Here is a 21,260-nt window from a genome sequence, read left to right on the forward strand (position 1 = left end):
GCCGCCGCCACACCTCCCGGCAGCCCCGCGACCGCCACGCCCCCTCCGCCACACCTCCCGGCAGCCCCCGCGACAGCCACGCCCCCTCCGCCACACCTCCGGCAGCCCCCGAGACCGCCACGCCTCCATGCCACTCCTCCCGGCAGCCCCCGCGCCGACCACGCCTCGGCATCCGCCACCACACCTCCCGGCGCCGGCCACGCCCCCAGCCCCCCCCCCCCCCCCCCCCCCCCCCCCCCCCCCCCCGGGATTCCGGGTTCGATCCCCGGGTCCGCCCGCCCCTCCCCGCGGCGCCGTGGCACCGGGCGCGGCCGCGGCGGGGTCCCCTGAGGGGCCGAGGGGGGACGGTGACCGCGCCCGCCGGCGACGGTGCCGGGACCGGTGCGGACCCGCCCGGTGCCGCCCCGCCCCGCCCCACCCCGGCGCGCTCCCGCTGCCGCTCCGCCCCGCGGGGCCGCGCAGACCCGCCCGGCGCGGCGGGACTCTCCGGTAAGCGGCGGGGCCGGGAGCGGGAGCGGGAGCCGGAGCCGCGCTGGCGCCCGCCGGAGGCGGCGGGGCGCGGCAGGGCCGGTCCCGTCCCGTCCCGTCCCGTCCCGTCCCGTCCCGTCCCGGTGCTGCCCGTGCCCCGCCCGCGCTGCCCCCCGCTCCGTCCCCGCTGTGCCCCGCACGCTGCTCCCGCCGCTCCCCTCCCCTCCCGACCCGCCACGGAAGCCCTGGTCCCCTCGCCCGGCCCGGGACGGGCCGGGACCCCGGGGCGCTGCGCCCGCCCGACGGCTTCTCCCGGGGCACCGAGTCCCGGCCCGGCCGCGGCCCCGCTTCCCCCCACTGCTTCCTCCGGGACCCCCGGCGGGGCCCGGCCGCGGGGCGGGGGGAGCCCGGGAGGTCACACACCGTGTCCCGGGCAGGGGGCCGCGGGGCCCCGCGCCGCCCAGCGCACCCTCCTGGGTCCCCCGGCTCCTTCGGCCGGGGCGGAAGCAGCACCCCCGCCTGCTGGCGACCCCCCGGGCCCCCCCGACCCCCCTCCTGCCAACCCGCACCCGGCTCCCGCGGCTCTGCCGGCTGGGGCGTCGCACCTCGACCCCTTCCCGCCGCCCCGCTGCCGGGGCCGGGGCCGCACACGAGGGTGTTCCTGCGCGGCCCTGGCAGCGTTCCCGTGCCGGACCCGGCTCTCGGGGTGGCGGTTGCCCCGGCACACCGCGGGAGGTGGGAGAGCCCGGCTCGCGCTGCCGCCGCGCTTCAGCCCTTGTCTTTTTATTTTCCAGCGGGTGCCGGAGCGACGCGAGGCAGCTCCATGCCCTTCCCTCCCGGCTCCTGAGCCCGACAGCGACCCTCGGCAGGTGAGAAACCTGGGGCGGGGGAGCAGACCCGGCGTGTGCAGCCCTGTCGGCCGGCCGGCTGCGGCCATCCCGCGCCCACCGGCTCCCTCCAAGCGGAGGGAGAGTCCTGCAGCTCAGCCGGAGAGTCCCGGCGCATCCCCACGGCAGGCCATGCCTCGCGGCACAGAGCTGCCGCCCAGGGGTTCGCGCCCACCCGGCATGATGTTTGCCAGGAGCTGCCATGCGCCGTGCTGGGTGGCGAGCGGCGCTGCCCGCTTGCGAAACGCTGCCAGGGGTTGAGCAACACCGGGCACGGGTCCAGCTCCGCTGCTCTCCCACTCGCGCGCTGGCGTGGGCTCCCACGGCCCCGGAGCGGGGACCGTGCTGCCCTGAGTCGGGTCCCCGGGGTGGGGGGGGGCAGCAGGTCCCGGGGGACACGGCACCTATGGCTGCCCCTGACCCACTTGGTGCAGGCAGGGGCGCGGGCAGAGCCGGTCCCCAAGGACTGCCCCACATCTCTCCTGCCAGAGAGGCCCCCGTGGTCTCTGATCTGGTGTCAGGAGACAGGATTGCTCCAGCGGGAATTGTGTCGGCAGCTCAGTGGTGGTCCCCGGGGCTGCGGGGAGGCATCCGTCCCCCATCCCCCGTGTGGCAGCTCCGGGCTTGGGGGTCCTGCCGGGAGATCAGCCCTGAGGCCGGTGGGGGCCGCCCGGCCCCGCTGTCGTGCCCTTCGGGGTCGCTGCACCGCTTCAAGCGGCTGCCATAAGCGTGGGATTTGATCGCCCTAACAACTCTCCTGGCATCGGCGCCCGCGCCTCCCCGCAGGCAGCCCTTCCGCCCTGGCCCCCGCGGGGCCCAGGCTCCTCCTGCCTGTACCTGGTGGGCGCGGGGTCCTGCCCGGCCACGTGCCCTCCCGAGGGACGCTGCTGTCGGTGTCTGTAGGTGAAGGCGCGTGGTGGGGCCAGCTCTGGAGGGTCCCTGCACCCGTGAGGGACTTTGCTCCACACCACTGCAGCAAGAGCAGTGAGAGTGCCGCAGGGTGGGCTCGGGGCTCCCCGGGGCAGCAGGGATGTTGCAGGGGGCGGGGGCGGCGGGAGTGTCCAAGGATGGGATGGGGGACACTCCCGCCGCCCCCGCTCCCTGCAACATCCCAGGGATGGGATGGGGGGTGGCCCAGCCCCGCAGCGGTGACCCCTTGCACGGGGATGCCGGCTCAGCCAGCGGAAGGGAGGGGGCCGTGGGAGCCGCTGCCTGGCCGGGTCCCCGTGCCGAGCTGCGGGGTGGGGGGGTCTGGCTGTGGTCCCCGGCGCGGCCCCCGTAAGCACAGCCCTGTCATTAGAGGGGACCGGGTGGCCGCAGGGACTGGGCTGGCTGCCTGAGGACGCCACGCTGGGGCTTGCCAGGGGCGCCGAGGCCGGGGGGGGCACAGGCTGCCGGCTGCCACCGGCTCTTGCCCGCTCTCTGCCCCACGTCTGCCTGCCCCACAACCCTCACCCGGCGTGTCCCGGTGCCCGTCCCCTCGCAGGATCCCGAGCACCGTGCCTGTGCAGGCGAAGCCCCCGGCGCCCGCTCCTGCCTGCACTCCTGGGGCTGTGGGGTTGTGTCCCCGCCATGTCCCCCATGGCCCCCCCGGGCTGGCTGCCCCACAGGGCAGGAGCATGGCCTCTCCGTTGGCACTCGCCCGTCCCCGGCCGCTGACGCTCGCCGCTGGCTGCCCCCGTGCCCAGCGGGAGCCGCGGTGCAGAGGTGGGGCTGCCTGAGGAGCCGTTCCGGGACTTGGCACCGCCGCTCTGTTTGGATAAAGTGGCCTGGTGCAGGCTTGCCGAAACAAAGACTCTCGCTGCTGCCGCCGCCACTGCTGATTTTTTTCTTTTGCGCTGGTATAAAAGCTCCCGGCGGCGGCCGGCGCTCAGCAGCTCGCGGCGCGGTGGGACAGAGCGCGGCTGCCCGCTGCCCCCGGCCCCGCTCCGGCCCTGCGGCGGAGGGCAGGGGCTCGGCCCGCAGGAGAGGGAGCCGGAGGGGCCGCCGCCGGCCGAAGGCCCCACCGTGCCGAGGGTTCCGCTTCGTCTCCCGCTGGGGCAGGTCCCGGTCCCGGGGGACGCCCGTGGGCCGGGCAGGCACCCGGCAGCCTCCGCGGGAAGCCGGCAGCAGCGGGAGCGTGGCCAGAGCCGCAGCCTTGCCGGGCCAGCGGGCGATGGGGTGAGTGGGGCAGAACCGCCTGCCCGTGCCGGGGCCGGCGGGGGACAGGGAGCGGCACGGCCGGGCTCACACCTCCCCGGCCTCCGGGCAGCCGCGGGTGAGTGGGTGCGTGGCCCCCGGCCCTGCCGTGGGTGACGGTGTGGAGCGCTGGCCAGGCCCCCCACGGCAGCCACTGGGGACCAAGGGGTCAGTGCCGGGGCATGTCCCGGGGTGGCACACGGAGCCCGGCACCGCGGCACAGGGGCACGGCTCTGCCTGCCCCTTCCCAGGGCTGGGCCGGGGACAGGAGTGGGACCCCCGGCCGGGGCGGCAGGAGCCTTTCATGGGGGATCCGGTGCGGCCGAGGGGGCCGTGGTGGTGGGGTGGTGGCAGGGTGTGGGGGGCCATGGTGAGAAGGAGCACACCACAGGGCCACATCCTGCGGGGTCCGTGGGGCAGCCCCTGCCCGCGGCGGCTGTGCCTGCCCTGCCTGCCGTCCCCACCCCCGGCACCGGCGTGGGCGTGGGCGCGGAGCCGCGCAGCGCCGTGATTCATCTCCCGGATCTGGCGGTTTCGAGGTCGCGGGGCGGGGGGTGCGCGGGGGGGGGCAGGATATTTTTGGTGGCGGCTTCTAAAGTTGCAGTGTCTAGAAAACTTCTGCCGGGGCGGGAGCTGTGCCGTGGGCGGCGTTGTCCCGGCCCCGCTCTGTCCCGCGGTGTCCACTGCGGCGATGGGGGGGTGCAACCCCCCAGGTGGGCGTCCAGAGGCGCTCGGGGCGGCGGGATCCCCCGGGGGTCTCCTGGAGCAGGCAGGTGAGCTGGGCAGGAGGGAGCGGGGCAGCAGCAGCAGCTGGCCCGTGCCACGCGGACCCCGGCTGGGGCCGGCGCTGGGCTCCCCGGCTGTGCGGGGGGTGGCTGCAGCGCCTGCCCGCGAGCCCCCTGCCTTCAGTGACCTCCGGCCCTCAGGCAGGTGCTGCCTGGGAAGCTGGGGGCTCTGGGTGGTCTCCTGCCCTCAGGTCCTCGGGGGCGGGCAGGGGAGCTGGAGCACGCCACCGGGCCCCCCCTCGGCACTGCTCTCTATTTTGGGGTGCAGGGAGCTGGGGCTCATGCCACGCCCGTGCAGGTGGGAGGCCGGTGCACGGCCACCGTGGGTGCCGGTGGTGTGTGCCGGAGCTGCCCAGTGGTGCAGCAGAGCCCGGGCACCATCAGGGTGCAGGTGCAGCTCTGCCTTGGGGCGCTGCCCATGGGGGAGTGGGTGCTGGTGCAGCCCCGGGGGCGGCGCCGGTGCCAGGGCGGCTCTGCCGGGGCTGGCTCGTGGCTCCCCCATCTGGGACATGAGTGCCCCGAGAGCCGCGGGGTGAGCGCGGCTGTGCCTGAGGAAGCTGTCCCAGCGGCAGCCCGGCGGTCCCTGCTGCGGTGAGGGTCTGTGCAGGCAGTGGCCCTGCGTGGCACGCGGGGACGGGGCTCTGATCCCCTCTGCTGCTGCGGTGCGGGCCTGGGGTGGCCGGCTGTGGCCAAGGAGCCACGGCGGGTGCTGGCTGTGGCTCCGTGTCCGGGCAGCATCTGCAGGCCTTGCTCCCGATGGTGGCGGGCAGTGGGGGGAGCCCGTCCTGCCAGGCTGCGGGCAGCGAGCGTCATCCCATGGCAGTTAAGCACCATGGCTGTGGCCATGCGCCTCCCCTGCTCGGGTGCTCCAGGGCCCCACGCCACAGCGGGACAGGCTCTGGCAAGCACCCGGGGCAGGGCAGGGCAGGGTGGCCCCTGCTGGTGTCCCCAGCCCCGGTCGAGGAGCCGGTGCAGCATTGCCGTAGGCAGAGATGGCAGTGGGAGAATGGGGGGACAGGCCTGGGGGGCACAGAGCCCCCCTGGGGCAGCCGTTGCCATCCCTGGGCTGGGCTGTGGGGCGGGGGGGTTGTGTGGCTGGGCAGGCTGGGGAGCACGGGGCACGTCAGCCCGGCGTGATGGGCACAGCCTGACCTGCGCCAGGCTCACCTTGCCGCAGTTTTGCCTGGAAATTGGGCACAAGGAGTTCTCGAGGGGTGGCTGCCAGCGGGAAGATGGCAAGGGATGCAGCGCGTTCTCCGTCACCGCGGTGCCAGCCAGGCAGTGCACAAGGGGGACTGGGGCTGCAGATGTGGCTCTGGTTCCTGACCAGATGTGGCACGGTGGTCACCATCAGCCTCACCTCCCGCTGCGGGCACAAACGTGCACGGCACATGTGTGTGGGTATTGATCCCACGTTGGGGCCCTGCTCCTGGCGCTGCCGCTGCTGGCGCGTCCGCAGCCCAGGTGACGTGGTGTGAGGAGGCACAGTGCTGCCGGTGGCACTGGCACAGGGGAGCAGGCAGCTGGGCTCTGGCTGGCCTCTGCTGCCCTGGGGCTCCCCTGCTCCCCATCCTGTACCCCCTTGTGGGGTTTTGGGTCCATGCTGTGGACGGGGCTGCCCCGGTGCGGACGGGCTGCCCGGGACAGGGATGCCCGGGTGCGGACGGGCTGCCCAGGACAGGGCTGCCCCGGTGCGGATGGGCTGCCCGGGACAGGGATGCCCGGGTGCGGACGGGCTGCCCGGATGGGGCTGCCCCGGTGCGGACGGGCTGCCTGGCACAAGGATGCCCCGGTGCGGACAGGCTGCCCGGGACGGGGCTGCCCCGGTGCGGACAGGCTGCCTGGCACAGGGATGCCCCGGTGCGGACGGGCTGCCCGGGACAGGGCTGCCCCGGTGTGGACAGGCTGCCTGGCACAGGGATGCCCCGGTGCGGATGGGCTGCCTGGCACAGGGCTGCCCCGGTGCGGACGGGCTGCCTGGCACAGGGCTGCCCCGGTGCGGACGGGCTGCCCGGCACAGGGATGCCCCGGTGCGGATGGGCTGCCCGGCACAGGGCTGCCCCGGTGCGGACGGGCTGCCTGGCACAGGGCTGCCCCGGTGCGGACGGGCTGCCTGGCACGGGGCTGCCCGGGCCGCGGAAGGGCTGGCTGTGGCGTTGCCTCACTTCCCGCCTTGCTCAACCCGCCGCTGGCCCAGCCTCCTCTCCTGGCCCACGCGGTGCCAGTGGGTGCCGACGGTGGGGCCGGGCGCAGGAGGAGGCTGGGGGCGCGTGGGCCCCGTGGGGCAGCCCCCACGACGCGGGGCGTGGGGCCGGGGCCGGGCCCGCTAATCGCCTCAGCGGATCAGGCGGGCAGGCCGGGGCTGGTCCCAGGAATGCGACTCCGGCACCGGCGGGAGCCGCCGAGCCGGCTCGTGCACAGGCGCTGATCGGAGCCAGCCGGTAATAAGCGGCGCGGCGTTGGCAGCCCATGGACGTATCTGCGGACCTGCCCCGCTTATCGGAGCGGCCTGTTCCCCCGCACAAGGGGCCATTGTGCTGCTCCGCCGGCCCGGGAGGCCGCACGCGGGGCGTGGCACGGCGAGGCCGGCGCCGCTGCGGGCGCTGCTGCCGCCCCGGCCCACCTGCCGGCCTGGCCCCGCGCGGCACAGCCGGAGCACGCGGCCCCGACCCTCCTGCCCCGTGGCTGAGTCCAGCGCAGGGCGAGGTGGTGGCACCGCAGCCACACCGGTGCCTGCAGCCACGCGGTGTCAGCGGCACAGTGCTGAGCGCTGACACCAGCAGAGCTGCAGTGGGGCAGCCCCACGGCCGCTGGGCATCCCGGCTCATCGGGCCCGTCCGCCCGCCATCCCCCCATCCCGGGGTGCAGGAGCTCCCTGGGGAGCAGGGCCAGCCATGGGGCGGGCGCGCGCCAACCCAGCGTGGTGCCCGGGGCAGCCGCGGGAGCTCCCGGCACGGGCTGGTTCATGGGCTCCTCTCTGCAGGGCTGGCACAAGCTGCTGAGCCGCTCCTGGCCGGCTGCCCAGCCGTGCCTGCCGGGTGACTCAGCCGCCACCACGGAAAGCAGAAGTCCCCCCCCGGGTGCCCGTCACCCTTTCCAGCAGGGTCAGGCCACAGGCTCCCGGGCACCGCTTGTCCCCTGCATGGCTGGGCCTGGCACCGTCCTGCCAGGTCCCATGGTGGCACCGCCAAAGCCTGGGGGAAGGGGCTGGTGGGACAGGGTGCTGGGAGCCCCCAATTTCAGGCAATGGGCAGGCAGCTGGCTGCCCACGGGTGATGCTGGGGCTGGCACCCGGCTCCCCCGCGCCGAGAGCTGGTGAGAGCGCGGCTCCAGGCCGCTTCCCACCTTGGCGTTCCTCAAGAACAATCCCAAGTATGTTCCTGGGGCTCTAATCCCCACGAGCTGCCGACGGGATTAAACCCAAAAAGCTGCTTAGGGCTGGGAGCGGCAAGCGCCTTCCTGCGCCGGAGCCCTGGCACCTGCTGGCTGTGGTGGCCCAGCGCCGCCGCCCCGGGATGGGTGGGGTGGGGGCACCGTCCTGCGGGAGCTCGGCCCAGGCGTGACGCCGGTGGGGCCCCCGCGGTGCGGCCGGGACGGTGCGAAGGCGCTGGCTGTGCCCAGCTGGTCGCTCAATGCCGCTACTCCCCCCGTGGGCTCTGCTCCCGCCCCGGAGCCCCGGAGCCCCCCGCTCCCGGCAGCTGCTCTCACTGCCAGTGGGAAGGCCCCGCACCCCACTTGCTGGTCCCGGTCCTCGGGGCTGGGGGGTCGCAGCCGCATGGGACCCCGGGAGCGTGGGGTGCTGGGTGCCCCATGCAGGGAGGGGACCCCTCAGCACCACCCTTGAGTCACCCAGCAAAGGCAGTTTGGGGGTCCTGGCTCCATTTGGGGGGGAACGGAGGCACCAGCTCGTTCCCCCCCAGTTCCAGCCCTGCTGGATCGGGCAGGTGCACTGGTGAGACTGGAGCTGTGCCGGATCGGCTCCCTGCTACCCGTGCCACGGTGGAGAGGCTGCAGCCAGCCCTCTGTGGGGTGCACGGGTTGGGGGGTCCCCATCCCGAGTAAGGGGGGGAGTTTCAGCTGCCAGCTGTGGCTTGGCGGGCGCCCCGGGAGAGTGGTGCGGCAGGTCGGCTAATCTGCGCTCGCTCGGCTGGAATGTGGATGTGCTGGCTCCAGCCCCGGATGGGGAGCGGGGATTAGGGAGCAGCCGGAGCTGGGTAGCGCCAAACCTAGGGGAAGGTACGATCCGGTGCCGCAGCCAGGCTCGAGGAGCCGTGGCCTCGGTGTTTGCACCCCAGGGTGCCTGTGGGGGGAACGGCGTGGCGGGAGGAGTGTTGGTGACGGTGACGACGATGGTGATGGTGAGCCATCCATGTGAGACGCAGTCATCCGTCACCACCCTCCTTGGTCCCCGCCATCACGTGGGGTCACCTCCCGCGGCAATAAACCCAGCACGCCGGTGCCGGAGGGGTCAGCCTGGTGCCCGGGGAGCTGCCGAGGGGCAAGTGTGGGGCGAAGATGGCCGGTGGGCAGGTGTGGGGGCCGGGATGGGCGTGCTGGGGAGCTTGCAGGGCTGTGGGGGGGTCGGTCACCGGGTGTCTCTCTGTGGGGGCAGTCACTGCTGCTGCCCCCCGGGGTCTGGTTCCCTGCCTGCACCCCGCGGGGCTGGGCACGAGCCAGGGGTCCTGCCGGGGGGGCTGGGTCCTGTCCCGCCGCCCCGGCTCCGCTCCCCTCCCGGCGTTTGTCTTGGCCCCTGTTCTCCCGCTCCTACCGGCGGCCAAGACAAACCAGCCCGGAGCCGGCCCCGGGGCCAGCCCTGCCTGTGCCTCCCCCCGGCCCCCGGGCAGCTGAGGAGGGGTAGACCCCGACCCCCTGCCTGCAGCTCTGCCCCGGGGGCGGTGGTGGCACCCGGTGCCTGGGGGTAGGGGACAGCCGTGCGGCCCCTCGGGGCATCGCTGCTGCCGGGGGAGCACCGGCCGTGCCCCTGAGCACCCCTCTCTGCCCCCAGGTTATGCTGCCCCGACAGCGTCCCCTGAGCCCCCGCGAGAAGGAGAAGGGCTAAGCCGGCCGTCCCGGGGCGCCGCGCCAGCGCCAGCGCCATGACCCACTCCCAGGTGTCCTCCGAGATCCACCACATCGTCTCCTCTGCCTTCCAGAGCGTAAGTGCCGTGGCAGGCACGGCTCCACGGCTGCTGGAGGGGATGGTGGGGCTGCATCCCCTGCCGCTGCCCGGCCGGGCGAGGGGTGCCGCGGCACGGCCCTCCTGCCACGCTGCACCGCGGGGTGGTGCCCCGTTGCGTGGCTGTGGGGCAGGGCTGTGGCGTGCCGGCAGAGCAGGGGCCGTGGGGCAGGGCTGTGCCCCACAGCACCAGCCTGGGGCAGGCTGAGCCGACCGTGCCGGGGCAGTGGGTGGCCTTCAGGCAGGTGCTGCCGGGGCACGTTGGGCCTGGGCCGCCGGCTCTGCCGGTGCCGCTCGCCTGCCCCAGCTGTGCACGGTGCCAGCAGTGCCAGCGCCACACAGCTGTGGTGTGGGTTCGTGGGGCTGCCCGGGAGCAGAGTTAATGATTAACCCTTTGCGTCGTGCTGCGCGACTGCCCGGTGCCATTGGGCAAGTCCCCATCGCCGTGCACGTGACCGGGGATGGGACCTGAGGCCCCTTCCTTGCGGCTCTGCCACCCATGGATTTCCTCCTGGGCTCCCGGGTAAGCCACGGCCTCGCCCAGGCTGCTGGGCTGGCAGGTCCCTCGTCCCCCCGGCTCTCGGCCGAGGGCGCCCATCCCCACCTGTCCCGGGGCAGAAGCTGGGCCCGGGGGAGCCGCAGGCGTCCCGTGGGCGAGGGGGAGCGTGCCAGGCACACAGGGACGTGGGGCATCGCCCCGGGACGGGGCACCGGCTCAGGAGCAGCTCAGCCCCACTGACCCCTGGTGGGGCCCCCCGGGCCGTGGCACACGTGGGGACACAGGCGCTCAGTCACGCCGGGCCGGGGACGAGGCGGGTTCGGTGAGGGGGTCCTGGGCGTCACCGTGGGCAGGGTCAGTGCGCGGCGCTGGGGTCGGAGGAGCCAGGCCACGGGGGAGGCAGGGATGCGCGGCATGGTCGCGGCACGGGCGGCAGATGGGGTGTCCAAGGTCATTTTGGGGCTGGCAGGATCCTGGGGGTGGTGCATGGGGGTGTGGAGGGATCAGGGCACGGAGGTTTGGGGGCCACCGGGGGCTGCCTTGCCGGGCGCCGCAGGAGCAGCCGGGGCACTGCCAGGGCTGGAAGGTGGAGACCGGCGGGTTCGTGGAGTGCAGCGCTGCGGGCACCGGGCTGTGCCGAAGGGTCTGGGAGGGCCGTGGGGTGTCGGGAGGGATCGCTGGGGCCAGCGGAGGGGACGTGGCAGGAGCGGGGGGATGCGGGAGAGGACGTGGCCTGACTCTGCCGTCGTCACGTGGTGGCCTCGATGCCATGGGTGGTGGGTGCGAGGGGATGGCACGGGTCTGCCTGTTCCCTGTCACCCCCACGGTGGTACCCCGTCCCACGCAGGGCCCGGGAGCTCTGGGGTCACCGCGCGGTGGGGCCGGAGGCCAGGGGACCATGGCTCTGCCTGAGGACAGGACGTCTGGGCTGGGATGTGCTGGCCTGGGGGGTGGGTGGGGGGGCTGTGGCACAGCCCTGGCCGGGCACACGCTGTGGGGCACTGACTCAGGGTGCCGGGCTGTCCCCAGGGAGGCTGGCAGCCCCCACTGCCACTGCCCGGAGGGCAGGGCCCGGCACCCGCTGCCCTGGCAGGGGATGGTGCCCGCGGTGTCCCTGTCCCCACCCCGGCCCCCTGCCACGTCTGGGCGGCCCCGTCCTCCCAGGCCCCCTCCTCCCGGTGCCCCCATCCCCACATCCCCCCACCCCGGGGGTCTGGGACCTGCCTCGTCCCGGGGGTCACTGGGGGTGGCCGGGGCAGGGCAGGGACCGTCCCCCCAGGCTGAGCACTGCGGGCAGGTCTGGGGGGCCATGGTGGGGGGGGTCGGCAGTGCAGCCCCAGCAGGGGCTGGGGGGGCAAAGCTCCCGCCTTAATGGGGGGGCTTTACCGGGAGGGGGGAAGCCGTGCATTACCGGGGGGGTGGCGACCCGACCCAGCTCGTGCAGCACTGGGGGGGCAATGCGCACCGGGGGGGTCGTCGTGCGGCCGCGAGCAGAATCGGGGCTTTCCCGGGGGTCCGTGCATCACCGGAGCGGGGGGCGGCCGTGCGTGCGGGGGGCCTCGGAGCAGTGCCGGGGGGGTCGGTGCATTCCCGGGGGGGTCGCTGCAGTGCCGGCGGTCGGTGCAGTGCCGAGGGTCCGTGCATGGCCGGGGCGGTCGGTGCATTCCTGGGGGGGTCGGAGCTCGGCCGGGGGGGCCGGCGCAGCCCGATGCTGCGGGCGCAGCCGGTGCCCTCTGCGGGCCGCTGTCACCTTGAGGCGGGCGCGGGGCGGCTCCGTCAATATTTGGTGAGGCCGGGGAAGGAGCCGCCGCCCCCCGCCCCCCCCCGGCCCCCCGCCCCCGCCGCCCCCATCCCCGGCCGGGCCGCGCCGCCCCGATAAAGCGCTGCGGGAGCTGCGGCGGGAGCGCGGCTCCGCCATGACTCAGGTAGGACCGGCCGGGCGGGGACGCGCCCCCCACCTCCCACCCCCCTGCACCCCCCTGCACCCCCCCACCCCCCTGCGCCCCCCCAGCCCCGCATCCCCCACACCCCGGTACCCCCCACCCCCCCGCACCCCCCCAGCCCTGCACCCCCCACCCCCCCGCACCCGCCCAGCTCCGCAACCCCCGGCCCCCCCCCAGCCCGGCATCCCTGTAAGCCCCCACACCCCCTGCACCCGCAGCCCCCTCGCCCCCCCCAGCCCAGGATTCCACCCCTTGCACCCCAACACCCACAGCTGGGGTGCACCCAGCAGCACCCAGCAGCACTGGGACGGGGGGCGCAGCACCAGGCACACCGCGGGTGCAGGGTCTGGGGTACCTGGCGGGGGCACAGCACCAGGACATGGCACCGGGGTGCTGGGGTACACGTAGGGGGAGTGCGGCACCAGGGATGCCGGGTCGGGGTGGCACTGGGGAGCAGGGCGCTGGGGATACCGGGGACACATGGGGAGAGCGCAGCACCAGGGCACAACACTGGGGATGCCGGGTCGGGGCTGTGCTGGGGAGCCGGGCACTGGGGTGCTGGGGTACATGCGGGGGAGCGCGGCACTGGAGCACAGCGCTGAGGCTGGGGTGCGCTGGGTGCAAATGGCACGGTGGGTGCCCAGCCCAGGGGCGCAGCCGGGGTGCATGGCTCATGGTGTGCTGGGGGGCGCATCCCTTGGGTGCAGGGCCTTTGGGGACCCCGGAGAACCGCCATTTGAGCCCCGTGCAGGGCTGCATGACTGGGGCGCACTGGGGGCTGGCAGCAGTGCCCAGCGCCTGCTCAGCCCCACTGCCGGCCCGCAGCCCGAGCAAGAGGCGCTGGGCGCTGGCTCGCCCGCGTTCGGGGAGGAGGAGGAGGAGAAGGACCTGAACAAGGCACTGGGCGTGGAGCGCTTCGAGGAGATCCTGTGCGACACGCACCCCCGCAACGCGGAGGAGGCCGGGCGCAGCTACGGCGAGGAGGACTTTGAGTGTGAGTGGGGCCCCGGGGGCAGCGGGCAGGCAGGCAGCAGGCAGGCAGCAGGCAGGCAGCAGGCAGGCAGGGTGCCAACCCCGCCCTGTCCTCTGCAGACCACCGCCAGTCATCCCACCACATCCACCACCCGCTCTCCACGCACCTGCCCCCCGACACCCGCCGCAAGAAGGGGGTGACAAAAAAGGGCAAGAAGAAGCACCGCCGCGCCTCGGTCCCTGGCGAGACCCCCACCATCGAGGAGGCGGAAGAGGATGAGGACGAGGCATGCGACACGGAGACGGAGCGGTCGGCGGAGGAGCTCCTGCAGCCCGGCCCGCCCGAGGCGGTGCAGGTGAGGGCGGGGCTGGAAGCGGGGGACAATGCTGTGCACCCCCGCTCTGGGGGCTCCTGGGGCAGGCGGCTGAGCACGGCCGGGGCGCCAGGAGCTGGCGAGGAGCCAGAGCCGGTGGCACCTGCGGCGGGGGGACATGGCTCCACGGCAGCCGGTTCCTCCCGTGCTCGTCTCAGTTCTTCCTGCAGGAGGACGAGGTGACCGACCGCCGGGCAGAGGAGCCGGCGGCCCCCGCGGCGCTCCCCGGCTCCCCCCTGGAGCCCCGTGAGCCCACGTCCCCCAGGGAAGCCCGGGCAGGCAGGTGAGCAGGGGCTGGGGCCGGGCAGCACTGGGGCTTGGAGGAGGCTGGGGCTCTCGAGGGCAGGCAGCCCCCTCCGGTGCCCCATGGCAGGGCTGGGGGGCAGAGCGGGGGCTCAGCTCTGAGGCGGGCGCCTGCCTCGCAGCCCCGATGTGGAGGAGGGAGGTTTGGCAGAGGGAGCGGCCGCTGCCGAGGCTGGCTCCCCCGGTCGCCCCGTTCCCAAGTCGCAGCCGGGGCACCGCAGCTACAACCTGCATGAGCGGCGGCGGATTGGCAGCATGACGGGTGTGGAGCAGGCCCGGTACCAGAAGATGCCGACAGATGAGTCGGAGGCCCAGACACTGGCCTCAGCCGACCTGGACTACATGAAAAGTGAGTGGGGGGCACCCTGTGCCCGGGGGCTGTGCTGGCAGCGTGCCGACGGCACAGTAGGGTCCAAGCTGTGCTCCGGGATGAGCGGGGCAGGGGCCGGCGGGGCCGGCAGTGCTGGATCACCCCGCGGCTGCAGCAGAGCTGGGCTGGGTGCAGGCTCTGGCCCTGCTCCAGGGCTGGGTACGGCCACAGGGGACCCCTTCCAGGGTGCTGGGGACGGGCCAGGTCCGCGTCCACGTGGAGGGCGGACAGGAGCTGGTGCCCGGGGCGGCTGGAGCCAGAGGCGGTGGTGGTGCCTCCCCTGGGTGCTCACCAGCCCCTGGTGATTTGCAGCTTGGGGACTCCCAGGGCGGTGGGTGACGCTTCTGCCTCAGAGCTCCCCGGGGAGCATTGCCCGCAGCAGAGCCCGTGTGCTGACGGGCATGTGCAGCCCCTGGCATGGGGGGCACGGGTGACCCTGGTGCGAGCAGCCACCTCAGCTCCTGCTTGTCACCGCCAGCCCTGGGCTTCCCGGTGCTGCAGCACTCACCAGCACGCAGACCTCATCCCCCGCCCCCCCACCGAGTGCCGCCCTGCCGCGCTCACGGACCCCGGGGCTCTGACGGTCCTGGCCCGGCCCCAGCTCGGCTCCCTCTGCTCCGAGCTGCCCCGGGCAGGCTGCCAGCCCACGGCTCCCCCAGGTTGCCTGGTGCTGGGGCTCGTTGGCCCCCCAGACCGGGACTTGGGGCGCAGGGCTGTGAGCTCCACAGGTCGCCCACCCACAGCCATCGCTGTCCTCCCCGTCTCCGGCAGGTCACCGCTTCGAGGACGTGCCGGGGGTGCGCCGGCACCTGGTCCGGAAGAGCGCCAAGGCGCAGGTGGTCCACGTCAGCAAGGACCACAAGGAGCCCAGCACGCGGCACCGCAAGCAGGACCGGCAGCCCCACGAGGTGCGGGGTCCTGGCAGCCGGGGGGGCGGGCAGGGCTGGGGGTCCCGGCGCAGCAGAGGAGCCAGAGCGCGGTGCATGACCCGGGGAGCAGCTGGGTGGGTGCATCTTGCCCGGGGTGCTGTGGAGGGGGGCCGCCTGTGCATGGGGATCGCCGTGGGGGGATCCCCACCATCCCGGTGCTGACCCGGCTGTGCCGGCAGGTGTTCGTGGAGCTGAACGAGCTGGTGGTGGACAAGAACCAGGAGCTGCAGTGGAAGGAGACGGCACGCTGGATCAAGTTTGAGGAGGATGTGGAGGAGGAGACGGACCGCTGGGGCAAGCCCCACGTGGCCTCCCTGTCCTTCCGCAGCCTCCTGGAGCTGCGCAAGACCCTGTCCCACGGTAGGGAGGCAGGGACGGCCCCACGGGGCCCGGGTGGAGGGGGTCCCCAACCCCGCTCGCCTCAGCCCCCCCCTCCCTCCCCCAGGGGCTGTGCTCCTCGACCTGGACCAAAAGACGCTGCCGGGGGTGGCTCACCAGGTGGTGGAGCAGATGGTCATCACCGACCAGATCCGGGCTGAGGACCGCGCCAACGTGCTGCGGGCGCTGCTGCTCAAGCACAGGTGAGCACAGCGAGCAGCGACCCGCCAGGCTCTGCTCCCCCCAGCCGTGGGGACAGCGCTGTCCCCGGAGCCACCGGTGTGCAGCGTGCCAGCAGGGACATCTGTGCCGGGCTGCCGGCCGCTCTCCCATCGTGCCGCCACAGACAGCCCTGGCTTTGTCCCTCAGCCACCCGAGCGACGAGAAGGACTTCTCCTTCCCCCGAAACATCTCAGCCGGCAGCCTGGGCTCCCTGCTCGTGCACCACCACAGCACCAACCACGTGGCCGAGGGCAGCGAGCCGGCCGTCACCGAGCCCCTCATCGCCGGCCATGCCGTGGAGCACGACACACGGGTCGATGTGGAGCGGGAGGTGAGCCTGGCTCCCACAGCCGCGCCACACCGTCCCCATCCCTCTGCCCGTGCCTTCCTCCCAACCTGCCACCGCTCCTCATCCTTGGGAGGGGCCCTGACCCCAGCCCTGCTGCGCGCTCTGTCCCCGCAGAGGGAAGTCCTCACCCCCACGCCCCCAGCCGGCATCACTCGCTCCAAGTCCAAGCACGAGCTGAAGCTGCTGGAGAAGATCCCGGACAACGCCGAGGCCACGGTGGTGCTTGTGGGTATGGAGGGGTGGCGGGGGGGTGGGCAGGGTGGGGCGGGTTGGGGACCGCCTGCCAGGCTCCTGCGCCCCATGGTGACCCCTTGTGCCCCATGGTGACCCCTTATGCCCCATGTGACTCAGTGAGCCCCGCGGTGACCCCCTGTGCCCCCCAGGCTGCGTGGAGTTCCTGGACCAGCCCACCATGGCCTTCGTGCGGCTGCAGGAGGCGGTGGAGCTGGACGCGGTGCTGGAGGTGCCCGTCCCTGTGCGGTTCCTCTTCGTGCTGCTGGGGCCCAGCAGCACCCACATGGACTACCACGAGATCGGGCGCTCCATCTCCACCCTCATGTCCGACAAGGTGAGCACCACGTCCCTGCCAGGGCTGCGCCCCCACAGCCGGGCTCGGCGCCCCGCAGTGCCCCCGGATGGGTGCTCTGACCCCGCCGTCGCCCCATCAGCAATTCCATGAGGCCGCGTACCTGGCCGACGACCGCCACGACCTCCTCAACGCCATCAACGAGTTCCTGGACTGCAGCGTGGTGCTGCCGCCCTCCGAGGTGCAGGGCGAGGAGCTGCTGCGCAGCGTCGCCCACTTCCAGCGCGAGATGCTGAAGAAGAGGGAGGAGCAGGAGCGGCGGCTGCTGCTGGAGCCCAAGTCCCCCGAGGAGAAAGGTGCCAGGGGGACCAGGAGTGGGGCGGGATTGGGGCAGGGTCTGGATGGGGGCACCTGCCTGGCAGGGGCTCACTGTCCGTCCGTCTGTCTGTCTGCGGGGTGCAGCGCTGCTAAAGCTGAAGGTGGTGGAGGGCGAGGGCGAGGAGGAGGATGACCCCCTGCGGCGCACGGGCCGGCCCTTTGGGGGGCTGATCCGGGATGTGCGGCGGCGGTACCCCAAGTACCTGAGCGACTTCAGGGACGCGCTGAACCCCCAGTGCATCGCGGCCGTCATCTTCATCTACTTCGCCGCGCTGTCACCAGCCATCACCTTCGGAGGGCTGCTGGGTGAGTGCTCACGCACTGCGGGAGGGAGCGGGTAGGAGCTGCCATCGGCCGTGACGCCGGGGACGCAGGTCCCCGTCCCGCCAGGTGTGCCTGAGCCTGTCCTGCCCGCAGGGGAGAAGACGCAGGACCTGATCGGGGTGTCTGAGCTGATCATCTCCACGTCGCTGCAGGGCGTGCTTTTCTGCCTGCTGGGCGCCCAGCCCCTGCTTGTCATCGGCTTCTCGGGGCCCCTGCTCGTCTTCGAGGAGGCTTTCTTCACGGTGAGAGTGAGGCAAGCCTCCGTGGGCCGGGGCAGGGCGGGGGACGTTCCTGCGTGCTGTGGGGCAGACATACCCCCGGCCCCACTGCTCCTGCTGGGGCCCTGCCTGCCCCACGGCCTGGGGCTCTGCCCAGCCCCGCGGCCAGCCCTGCTGCTGACACCTGCCCGTCTCTCTGTCCGTCTGTGGCACCGGCAGTTCTGCACGTCCAACGACCTGGAGTACCTGGTGGGGCGCGTCTGGATCGGCTTCTGGCTCATCCTCATCGTGCTGGTCATGGTGGCCTTCGAGGGCAGCTTCCTGGTGCGCTTCGTCTCCCGCTTCACCCAGGAGATCTTCGCCTTCCTCATCTCCCTCATCTTCATCTACGAGACCTTCTCCAAGCTGGCCAAGGTGAGCTGGTGGGGCCGGGGCCGGGGCGTCCGCGGGGCAGGGACAGGCAGGACTGAGCAATCGTGCTGCTGCAGATCTTCCAGGAGCACCCCCTGCACGGCTGCCTGGGGGCGAACGGCACAGGCCCGGAGGCAGAGGCGTGGAGGAACACCAGCGCGGCCCCGGCCAACAGCACGGCCGGCCGCGCCGCAGCCAAGGTGACGGGGCAGCCCAACACGGCGCTGCTCTCGCTGGTGCTCATGGCCGGCACCTTCTTCATCGCCTTCTTCCTGCGCAAGTTCAAGAACAGCCGGTTCTTCCCCGGACGGGTGCGTGGGGCAGGCGGGACGGCGGCGTGGGCGCTGCGTGGGGCCCTGGGGTGAGCCCAGCTTTGGGGGGCAGGGCTGAGCTGGGGGGGGCCCGGGCGGTGGGGCTGGGGCTGGGCTGACGCTGCTCTTCCCCCAGATCCGGCGGCTCATCGGGGACTTCGGGGTGCCCATTGCCATCCTGGTGATGGTGCTGGTGGACTACAGCATCCAGGACACCTACACGCAGGTCAGCACCGAACCACCCCCCTCAGGCAGGACCCCCACCCCACACCCTCCTCGGGGGGCCCCGGCGCCACCCGGCCCGGCTCCCGCTCGCCTGCCGCCGTTGCAGCTGCAGGTCAGCTGCTCCCAGCACGTGTGGCACCGTCCGTCCCCGCCACGGCCGTGGCTGCCTCCAGCTCCCGGCACCTCGCCTCTCCTCTCCCTGCTTTGCCAGGAGCCCTTTGAGTCGTGGCGGGTCCCGGTGCCTCCACGGCTCCCCCCATGCCCCGTGGCACCCCTCGCTCTGAGGGAGCTGCGTGCCAGGGGGCAGAGCCAGTGCCCCCACCCCAGCGTTTCTCGCCCCCTCCCCACAGAAGCTGAGTGTGCCCAGCGGGTTCTCGGTGACGGCCCCGGACAAGCGGGGCTGGGTGATCAACCCCCTGGGTGAGAAGAACGACTTCCCCGTCTGGATGATGGTGGCCAGCGGCCTCCCCGCCGTCCTCGTCTTCATCCTCATCTTCATGGAGACGCAGATCACCACGTGAGCGCAGCGGGGCAGGGCTGGGGGCCCAGTGGGGCCGCGTGGGGCACGAGTGGGGCAGGGTGTGCCATGCCGAGCTGTACCAAGCTGTGCCGTGCTGTGTCAAGCTGTGCTGTACCATGCCGTGCAATGCTGAGCTGTGCCGTGCCGGGCCAAGCTGTGCCATGTCATGCTGAGCTGTGCCAAGCTGTGCAGTGCCGTGCTGTGCCAGGCTGAGCCATGCCAAGCTGTGCTATGCCATGCTGAGCTGTGCCATGCTGAACTGTGCTGTGCCGTGCCATGCTGAGCCATGCCAAGCTTTGCAGTGCCGTGCCGTGCCAAGCCCTGTCAAGCCATGCCGACGGTCTGCCCTTGTGCCCAGGCTGATCATCAGCAAGAAGGAACGGATGCTGCAGAAGGGCTCTGGGTTCCACCTTGACCTCCTGCTCATCGTGGCCATGGGCGGCTTCTTCGCGCTCTTCGGGCTGCCATGGCTCGCTGCGGCCACAGTGCGCTCCGTCACGCACGCCAACGCCCTCACCGTCATGAGCAAGGCTGTGGCACCCGGGGACAAGCCCAAGATCCAGGAGGTGAAGGAGCAGCGAGTCACGGGGCTGCTGGTGGCTGTGCTCGTCGGTAGGTCCGTGCCCGCTGGGGGTTCCCCGCCAGCCCTGCTCCATCCTGCATGGCCGTGGGGGGCCGGGCAGCCTGGGGAGCTGCGGCGGTGCAGGGAGCAGCATGGAGGAGGGCTGGGCCCACAAGAGCTTGAGGTGCCCCAAGCCCTGGCCAAATTGGCGTGGCCATCCTGTCCCGCGTGGACACCACTGGCGCAGGACCCTCCCCAAGCGTGGGGGGTGACCGGGCAGGGAGGAGGGGGGCTGGGGCGGCTGTTGTGAGCCCTGGCCCCAGCCGGGGCTCCGGGCGCCCCCTCCCCGGGCACCACAGCTGACCCTACTCTGGCCCAGGCCTGTCCATCGTCATCGGGGACCTGCTGCGGCAGATCCCGCTGGCCGTGCTCTTCGGGATCTTCCTCTACATGGGCGTCACCTCCCTCAACGGCATCCAGTTCTACGAGCGCCTGCAGCTGCTGCTGATGCCCCCCAAGCACCACCCTGACGTCACCTACGTCAAAAAGGTGGGGGGGGGCCTTGGGGGGTCCCGGGGGGTGGGACCCTCGTCTGGGGCAGCAGCCAGCCTGGGGCGTCTGCGGGACAGGCTCTGGCAAAGCCTTCTCAGGGGGTCGGGGGGGCAGGGCAGTTCCTCTGGGGAGGCCGGACCCCAGCAGGGCTGTGGGGAGCCGTGCCCCGGGCAGGGGGTGCCGCTGGGGGCAGGCTGTGCCTGGGGTGGGAGGGGGACGCAGGGCTCCAGCGCGCGTGTGCCCCCGGCACTGACGCCTGTCCCCACGCAGGTGCGCACGCTGCGCATGCACCTCTTCACCGGGCTGCAGCTGGCGTGTCTGGCCGTGCTCTGGGCCGTCATGTCCACGGTGGCCTCCCTGGCCTTCCCCTTCATCCTCATCCTCACGGTGCCACTCCGCATGTGCCTGCTCAGCCGCATCTTCACTGACCGTGAGATGAAGTGTGTAAGTACCTGCTCCCTCGTCCCGGTGGGTGCTGGGGGCCATGATGGCTGGACCCACGCGGCGGGCAGTGAGGGAGGGAGAGCCCCTCGCTGCCCGCTCAGCCGCCATCTCCCTGCAGCTGGACGCAGACGAGGCCGAGCCCATCTTCGACGAGCGGGAGGGTGTGGACGAGTACAACGAAATGCCGATGCCGGTGTGACCGCGCATCAGCGAGCCACGTGCGGCTGCGGGGCCGGGCGCAGCCAGGGCCCCGTGCTGCCGCCCTGCGCGGGGACGGGGGCAGCGGCTGCGCAGCCGTGCCCAGCCGGGGATGGGCACCCTGTGCTCCCCGTGCCTTCGGGGGGACACCTGCCAAAGAGAGGCCGGCCCACAGCCTCGCCCTGCTGGGGACCCCCCACCGCCCTCCTGCACGGTACAGGGCCGTGCCGTGCCTTCGGTCCCCCTCGGGCACGTCCTGACCACGCCACGGGGCAGAGCCCCCCCATCACCCCCCAGCAAAGCTGCAGGTCCTGGCCCTGCCCCAGCCCCTCTGCAGCCCCCAGCCAGGCCCTGGGCTCCCACCAGACAATCAGGCATTTCCTAAATCCCACTGTGTTTTATTTAACAGAGTAATTTAAATGGCAATAAACAGCTTTATAACGAGCACGCCAGGCTGAGGGGTGCGCAGGTGGTTGGAGGTGCTGGGGGGGGGCGAGCCCTGTGCACCCCTGCCCGCGCCACGGCTGCGTGAGGGCAGGGCTGCAGGCAGCAGCACCCCGGGCACCGCGCGCTGCCAGGGCCGGGTGCTGGCCCTGCTGCCGCCGAGGGGGGCCCGCGCCTGCCTGTCCCCCCGCAGGGCAGACGGCCGGGGGGCTGTGCCCTGGGCTGCCGGCGTGGGGGCGCGGGGGCCACCTTGTGCCAGGCCCAGGTGGGGCAGGGGCTGTGGGCCGGCCGCTGCCTTGTACTAATAAACAGAA

General features: G+C 73.1%; 2 protein-coding genes across 4 annotated transcripts in view; one reads left to right on the forward strand and one right to left on the reverse strand.

The window, feature by feature from the left end:
• The window catches only part of CDK5 (cyclin dependent kinase 5), a 228,042-nt gene that overhangs the window by 2,952 nt on the left and 203,830 nt on the right, over positions 1 to 21,260 (reverse strand). The window lies entirely within an intron of this gene.
• Positions 1,256 to 21,249, forward strand: SLC4A2 (solute carrier family 4 member 2). 2 transcript variants are annotated; one of them, XM_075144479.1, is made up of 23 exons: positions 1,256 to 1,337; positions 9,324 to 9,474; positions 12,762 to 12,930; positions 13,029 to 13,264; positions 13,441 to 13,565; positions 13,708 to 13,934; positions 14,727 to 14,863; positions 15,064 to 15,244; positions 15,330 to 15,465; positions 15,632 to 15,815; positions 15,948 to 16,062; positions 16,217 to 16,401; positions 16,502 to 16,715; positions 16,822 to 17,043; positions 17,155 to 17,303; positions 17,499 to 17,693; positions 17,768 to 18,001; positions 18,138 to 18,227; positions 18,577 to 18,743; positions 19,105 to 19,358; positions 19,688 to 19,857; positions 20,131 to 20,304; positions 20,423 to 21,249. In XM_075144479.1, the coding sequence occupies exons 2-23, from the start codon at positions 9,415 to 9,417 to the stop codon at positions 20,501 to 20,503; spliced, it is 3,705 nt and encodes a 1,234-aa protein (XP_075000580.1). In that variant the 5' UTR covers positions 1,256 to 1,337; positions 9,324 to 9,414; the 3' UTR covers positions 20,504 to 21,249. The 2 variants fall into 2 exon arrangements, with proteins under 2 accessions (XP_075000580.1, XP_075000581.1); XM_075144480.1 differs by having other exon boundaries at positions 13,453 to 13,565.

This window comes from Calonectris borealis, chromosome 2, assembly GCF_964195595.1.
Source record: "Calonectris borealis chromosome 2, bCalBor7.hap1.2, whole genome shotgun sequence".
Lineage (NCBI taxonomy): Eukaryota > Metazoa > Chordata > Aves > Procellariiformes > Procellariidae > Calonectris > Calonectris borealis.